The 8390-nt window shown below is 34.1% G+C and overlaps 1 protein-coding gene across 1 annotated transcript; it reads right to left on the reverse strand.

Annotated features, from left to right (window-relative positions):
- Positions 1-4333: 4333 nt before the first annotated feature.
- Positions 4334-8163, reverse strand: LOC108203283 (protein FAR1-RELATED SEQUENCE 5-like). Its single transcript, XM_064093905.1, has 6 exons — positions 7829-8163; positions 7550-7563; positions 5739-6028; positions 5476-5615; positions 5052-5292; positions 4334-4939 (listed from the first exon to the last, which is right to left on the reverse strand). The coding sequence occupies exons 1-6, from the start codon at positions 8161-8163 to the stop codon at positions 4334-4336; spliced, it is 1626 nt and encodes a 541-aa protein (XP_063949975.1).
- Between the last annotated feature and the right edge of the window lie 227 nt (positions 8164-8390).

The raw sequence follows: 8390 nt of genomic DNA on the forward strand, positions 1-8390 counted from the left end.
AAGAAGGTCATTTTGATGAAAGCTACTTATTCACTGAAGATGAGTCTATGGACCCTGAGCACTTGGAAAGGGTCAGAAAGTTTAAAGCTGATCATGAATCTAGCAAAGCTAAGCTTCAAGAGTTGCAGAATTTGGTGGATGAGAAGAGGATCACTGATGATCTAATCAAGCTGGAGAAACAGAAGTTAAGGGATGATAAGTGCAAAGAGAAGAGAGAAGATATATTCAGGAAAGTTGGTGAAAGCTGGGATATTGCAAGGCGGATCTCCTCTGGACCTCAAAGGGAACCTTTCGAGGATGGTAAGTTTAAATCTTTCATCTATGACCTGAGAGAGGCTAATCCTAATGTGGATATGTTTATGCGTGCTCTTGCTCTCGAGTTAGAATATGTGACTATAGGTGTCAAGAATCTCCTCGATCGTTGGGAGATTATTATTTCTACTCAGAGAAACGGAACATTCAGAGTTTCAGTTGATCTATTCAAGTTCTTATCTCTTACTGAAATCTGGGTGATTCGTAACAAGATTCGACGCAGCTCAAATCTGAATGAACTCCTCCGTGACAGACTTATGGAACATGTTGTTCTTAATAGTCCACAAGTTGTCAAAAATCCATACTGTGTAAAGTTCATTCATGAGAGCAAGTTTGGAACCTTCTACTTGGATCATCAATGTCTTCTCAAGTACGATGTTAATCAGATGATTCTTGTATCTACACTTCTACGCACCAAGGGCTTTGCTTCTAAAGTCAAAGCTGATGCTGATGCCGAGATTGTCGCTTACTATACAAGGAAGAACATCTATCACTACTTCAGGAAGATGAAGTATGTAAAGCCAACTCAGCCATCAGACTTTATAGAAGACCCTGTGGATACAGAAGTACAGTTCTAACTATCCTTGGCTCGAGAAAGAAAGAAGCATGGTGAATCCACCATATCTGAAGAGCCTACTCAGAATGAGCCTTCAACTCCTATTATTCATTGTTCAGATGCTGAAGAAAGAGAAGTCACTCACTCTGAGTGAATAGATTGATTCTATTAGTTATCCTGGTTTAATGTTTAATGTAAAGCCAAAAACTTTTGCTATTTGCATTCCTATGTTTAATTCTTTTTCTTATTTGTTAGTTGAGTTATCCTCCAGGAAATTTGTATGTTATGTTAACAAACAAATAGGGGGAGATTGAAAGGCATATTTTTAGCCTATTTATATTTAAGAGGTACAACTCAACTCAGATAAGAAAGCTCAGTAAATAGCAAGTTATCGGAATCTGTACGAAGAACGTCAAAAGACTTATGGGAATTATATGTCAGAAGAATTCCAGGATGCTGCTGCACCCCACTCAAAGAAGTTCATTAATATGTTCAAGCCTCAATGCACAAATAATCTTCTGTGGCACGTCCAAGAGTTCAGAAGGTATAAAGTTTCTATACTTTATTTATTCAGAAGATTCCATTTAATGAAGAAGAACTTACAAGACGAAGACTCGACGAACAAACCTAATTCTTATTGTTTATTTGACGAAGAATATTTGATACAGTACATCTGTGTATCAGTTATTCAAATTAAATATTTGAAGTCAAGCAGAAGTGGTAGTTCGATCGATCGACAAATCAAGAAAAAGTTATTAAAGTTTAAAGAAGACAGGAAGCTGTTCTACTGAAGATTGGGTGTTTAAATATTTAATGGACTATTATTTCACTTCTCAAATAATTATATTAATTATATAATTTATTTATTAAATTAATTCACTCTCGAATTAATTTAATTTATGAATATATATAATTAACTTAATTAAGTGGATAATTTCCTATTAAATATAAACAACAAATTACATTCAAAACACTTAAATCTACTCAGCAAGATAATCTCTAATTGTGTTGCCGAGTGCTCCTCAAACTGCCAAGGCAATTTAAATGTCTGGCCGAATGATGAAGCATTCCAGCAAGACAATTGGATTGTCTGATCAAAGCATTGAAGCAACAGCCAAGACAATCCTCAATTGTCTAACCGCATTACATAGATTGCAGCAAGACAGTCCTAAAGGATTGTCCTACCGAAAATCCTATGGCCAAGACAATTCAATTGTCCTACCGAGTGTGAGCTTTGTCTTACCCTTTCAGAATTGTCTTGCCCCTTATATAAATTGTCTTTCTGGCATGTTTTAGGCTTGTTAGGCAATCTAGAATTGTCTTCCCTTGTCTTGTAATTGTCTTGCCCTTCTTGTTTTGTCTTTGCAAGCTTATTTGTCTTGTCTTTTATTTGTCTTACAAGTACAAATGGTTGCCTATATATATGGCATTCCATTCTTCACTTCAAGTGTTCATCACTTTGTAAATCAAAGCATTTGTAAAGCTTTCAAGTTGTTCGTAACTTGCTTGATCGTTATATCCACGGTTTTTTGTGCTTTGATAACCCGGTTGTTTTAATCACTAATCCAGAATATATCCTGTCGAATTTATTCTATGAACATTAGTGGACATTAAAACTGAACCATATTAATTATATAACGACTTAAAAAATTGTTATATTAATTATAATCTGATTAACAAGTCATATTCCAATCAGATTCACTTCCGCGATTATTTGGTATCGATTGTATTCAAACCCCCTTTCTACAATCGTATTTGGACCTAACAAAGCTAATAAATTTATCATTTTTCCGAGTGTTTTTACTAATCATTTTTTTTGCAGAGCGGATGTCGCTAGCTAGCTAACTGTTTGATACAATGTGTGTGAGAACAAAAGTGTTAGAAACATCAAACTAATTAATAGGCTTCGATGTACAAGTTTAAAATGATTATAATTTGTTTCTTATTATTTTGTATATGTATATTTTTTATATTTTTGTTCATCAAATATTAGATTTGGGAAAAATTAATAGTTCAGATATGATGATTACATATTTCTTAGTCTTTTAAATGTTGACTACATGTGCGTAACCATTTTCAAATTTATTAGTTGTTTGACCATTTACATTCTGATTTGCAGGCTCTGTCTAATAGATATATGTTTATAACAATCTCTTATTGTTCCTTTATCTTTTGTTTCGGCATTCACATTTATGCAACTATTTGACTAAAAAAAGGAAAACCAGTATTGTCAAAGAGAATTCGGAAACTAAAGCCAGAATACTCGAAACTGCCTTGGCAAACAATGTACAATTCTCATGACTGTGGCGTTTTCTTAATTAGACATATGGAAACTTTCAAAGGGGATGCAAAAAATTGGGAAACTAATCTTCTACGGGAAGGGGTAAGATTTTATAAATTTTATCATATTTGTACGATATATTGATAATGTCAATGTATTTTCTAATTTTTGAATATTTTTTTATAGACTTTACAGACTAATCAAATCTAGAGACTTAGGATCAAATATTGCACTGCAATATTATCATCACAAGCTAATGAAATCAAAGATCCAATATTGAAAGAAGCAGTAGACTTCAACAAGAAAGCAAAAGAAAGGAATGTTTTTGAGATAGTGAGATCGAAATCAGCAGCATCAAAAGAAGCGGGAACACCAAAATGCAACAAGAAGACAGTCACTTTTTATAAGAATTTGACCACTGATTTTGAAGAGGTAGTAACCCTATTGTAGAATGACAGCAACCCGCAGAATGATTAAAATTTAGAACTAAATTGTAAGTGATATGTTGGTGATTTTTCTCAGACTGATGAAATGTTGGTGATTTTAGAACTATTATTAACATTCAGGCCATATATGTCTATTGTTTTTTAATAATATTAAATATGTCTTTAGTTCTCATTTGCTTTTATTTTGTCAGATCTTATTATTGCAACTCAGTCTCACTATATACTACATTTGTTGTATAAATAACTTTTAGTAAATACAATATTTGTTTTTGCACTAAAAGATTCATTTAAATACAACTGTCCATATCACAGTGTCAATATATGACATTAAAATACTGAGTTAAAATAAAGGCATACTATGTACAAGTAAAACACTCTCATCAGCTATGCAATTACTATATATCATCTTCTATAAACCTCAACAAACAAGATTCTCACAAGATATATAAGGCTTCTCAACAAGTAATTGCTCCTCAACAAACATCGATTTATTAATAATAGCCAAAACACCATAAACATAAGCCAAAAAGACCAAAACAAACAAGATCAAGTATATGATTACTACAAGTAACATAATAGAACACTATTAGTAAGTATATCATCACAAAAACTACTAATAAGAAAACCACTTATATCACTAAATGTATATATCCAGTCACTAAATATTATAGTAAATATCATTAAAATGTACACAAAGTACTACTAAAATTACTTAACAGAACTACTAATATATGATGACTAAACTGGAGCATTATTTGTTTCCACTCCTCCTTTCTTCTTCGGACAAGTTCGAGAATCATGATATCTGGTAGAACATTCCTTGCATCTTCTAATCCTTTTCTTTGATTTATTCACAGTTTTCTCCCGATCACTGATCAATCTTTTTAAATGATTTCCTTTGTTCTTCAAAATATTTGTGACAAGGACAGTTAATTCTCCAACAGGCTGTTCACCAACCATAGCTACAATATGATCCCTCTTAATAAATTCAACAGAATCACCATCATACTTCTCAAGATCAACATTAATATCCTTTATAACTTTGTGCACATATTCAAGTTTATCCAAATCAACTCCAGCATTGTTAACCGTTTGACGAAAATCATACCATATATTTGTCAACTTCAAGGACACCTTCTCCATCTTAAAAATATCAGTAGACACCAAATCAACATCTAATCCACTGCCACAATCAGCAATTTTCATCCATCTATTTAACACAAGGCTTCTAGGAAATTTTGTAACACCTATTTGTTTCAAACCACAAAAGGCATGCCTACACACTATTCCACACATAACAAATTTCTTACATGAGCATACGACATGAGATTTACTCACAGAAACCTGCAAACCAAAATATAAACAACAATATTATCTACATTTCAAATAACAGACATGAGACCTTATCAACTACAATTAGCATAAAATATATTCTAATAGTTTGTAGAGAACGTACCTTCAAAATTTTATCCTTGACTTTAACATCTCTAATTTCAAGATTAGTTACTCCATTTTCTTCTTCACTCATCTTCTTAATTTGCATTTCCAAACAGGAAGACAAAATTTCTTCTTGCAACTTAAAGAAAATTTCACGCGTAAATATTTCAGCAGCATCATTTTCAGTAAACCATCTGGACAGTTTGGAAGGAGTCGTTGCATTCGACTCATGATCTAGTGTCTTTGTTTTATTCCGCTGCCTATCCATAGCACTCTGAATACGTATTCAAAACTCACAAAGTGTATCACTCTGTCTGTGAAAATGTCCAAAGAAAAAATTCTCACTCTCAGACCTACTTGTTGTCCTCAACAAACCAAACATCAGATTGTCCCTAATATATGAAGGAATCCATGATGCCCTCATCTCATACATATTAGATTACCCCTTGTTTTCTTCAAGATTAAACTCTTTAATAACAGATTCCCAGCCATTTTCAAATTCCTCAATCTCTAGATTTGATGACCAAAAATAAGCCTTCATTTTCTCCATAAAGTCAGTCTCCTTGCATAAACGGTTACCAAGCTGCCACATTAACAAATAATAAGTCAGTACATTTACATTCAACGAATATTTTATCTATTTTTACCTGATACATTACATTAGACAAAATCAACTCAAATAATATGCATGACATAAAATTAGTACCTTAATTGGGAATTTTTGCATAATATGCCACATACATAAACGATGCTTGCTAGCAACTAATCCATTTTCAGAAGAAAAACAACCAGGGATAGCTATTTTCATTGCCGGACACTGGTCAGTAATCAAAACAACTAGATTGCTTCCCATTGACTTCACAAAATGTCTAAAAGCCCAGCTAAAATGAGTAACATCCTCCTTTGCTAAAAGATAAGCAGCAAATGTTACACATCGGTCATGTTTATCAACACCGGTGAGCGGCGCATATATCATATTATACTGTTCGGTGAAATCTACACGCAAGCGCACGTGATCACAAGTAATATATTTGTTCGTTCCCACAGAGACTGGTGAATTAAGAATACGCACCTATGCAACAATGTATGAGTAATTTTCACTGCTAAGACAATTAACAAGGATGTGTTCTTTTATACTAATAACTAAATTTATTAATCAAAATCAGAATAGGAAAACACATGGGATTCTAACTTCATTATCGAACTCATCTAGAATTGAAATTACTGATTAACATGCAACTGTTGATCCTAATCAGACAACACGAAAGTAATACATGCCAACTCTCGTTGCACACATATCATACCAATCAAAATCCACAATTAAGATAGAAATCTCATGGACACCAACAAAGCTCAGACCCTATATCTCTATAGCGGTAGTGTAAGCAGAGAGGTTTAAAGCAAGTCGTCTATCGTGATTACACAGGGTGATAAAAATAGTTCAAGTCTACCACAAATTATGCTTCATTCACATAATCCTATGTTTACATGGCATAGTTCTAAATTCAATCATCCACTCTCGCTTCAGAAAGAATTAACAAACAACTTAGAAGTTAGCTACGCTCCTAAGAAGAATAAGCACGGCTCATGCAAAGAAATCAACGTATGTCACACAATCAAGCAATAAATATTCGTTACTAGACTACATCGATAAATCCATTAGAATCCCATGAAGGCGGTTAGTTCATAATCGAACTAATCGACATCATGGTTTCTAATGAAAGCATTATATATAAAAGACAAGAATTAAACGGAATAAAAATGCTTGAATTAATAATAAAGATCACACGTTACAGATTGAAGTTCACGATCTCGCTCGAAACTGTCACTTCCTCGCGAAGAACGATCTACTAAAACTGATAATGTGCTTGAATGATTAAACTGAGAACTACGATATTGTTCTATTCTACTCAAACTACTTCTATGAGGCTAGGGTTTTACACACGAGAAATTATAAAGTGCATTGACCAAGTCAACCGGGCCTCGACCGCTGCGAAAATCCATCAGAAAAGCTGTAAAAATCGGCCCGGAGAGTTCTGCTGGGCGCGGCCGCGCTAAGTATAGCGCAGGCGCGCTAGTTGCAGCAGTTAGTAGCGCGGGCGCGCTAACAAGTAGCGCGGGCGCGCTACTGTCTGTGATGACAGCCCCGTTTCTTCGTTTCTCGCTCGTTCTCGCGTGCATGTCCTTCCTCGCTTCTAGTACCACTTCCGTAGGTGATCACGGTTGCATTTAGCACATGCAACAAGCCCTTTAAACCCCTAGATAGCTCTAGTGGACGAGTGTGCTCTCGTGAGGGTTTGTAGAATACCCACAAAATCCCAAGTCGCGATGAATCCACAATTCTCTATTCTTGCAAATAATGCACCAAAACCAACCTAAAATGATAGAAAATCACTTCATCACCTCAACTCGTGACCTGCACAGAAAAACAATAAAAACACATTAAAAGACACTAAACACTTAAGTACAACCAACCAATTTAAGTGGAAATGAAGGCCTATAAGTGTGTATAAATACCACTTATCATATACCTACAATAAAAAATAAACAAAGCAAAAAAGTTGAATTTAACCATATAATACAAAACATCAAATACAGTACCACTAGAATAAACTATATGCATAACTGAAATTACAGACCAATATCACTGAAATCAGCTACAAAAATCACTAAAATTTACTACCTGAATCACTAAAACGGTATCACAAAATACATGATACTATATCTCAACAAAAACAGTTTACAATATAAGAAATAAACAACAAAATTATATTGGAAACAGATTATATAACTTACTTGTTCGTATCAAATGTCGCATCAAAAGAAACTGCATCACCAAATATTTCAAAATTCCTTCTACCAGTGGCATCAACCAAAAAAAGCTTGGATAAATGTCCATCTTCATCCAACTTATAAGCGAAATAAAAAGCTTTCGAAGTCTTCTGCATAACCTTGAAATTGTCTATGATCATCTGTACATCCCTTTCACCAACATATCCTTTCAAGTCCCGGTAAAAGTTTCTAAAATCACGTAACGTTGCACCTACATTACTATAACCACCAACCATTTCCATTACGAAACTAAAAGCCTTGCTGCATCCAATGTTAACTTTACTAGCATCAAATACCATATTCCGCAAACTAATACTCATATCTCTACTAGATCTCAAAAACTGCCGACGGTTTTAACTAGCTAAACACATGATTATGCAATTCAACAAAATTCAATATAAAATACCTATTCTGTGTAGGAACAATCGGACCTTGGCCCTGCGTTTTATGATACTAATTGAAAGTTCGAACAAAATATTAACATTAATCGCTACGGCGCAAGGTGTGCCTCTCCTTAAAGCTTCGA

The sequence above is a fragment of the Daucus carota genome, chromosome 5 (genome assembly GCF_001625215.2).
Source record: "Daucus carota subsp. sativus chromosome 5, DH1 v3.0, whole genome shotgun sequence".
Taxonomy (NCBI): domain Eukaryota; kingdom Viridiplantae; phylum Streptophyta; class Magnoliopsida; order Apiales; family Apiaceae; genus Daucus; species Daucus carota.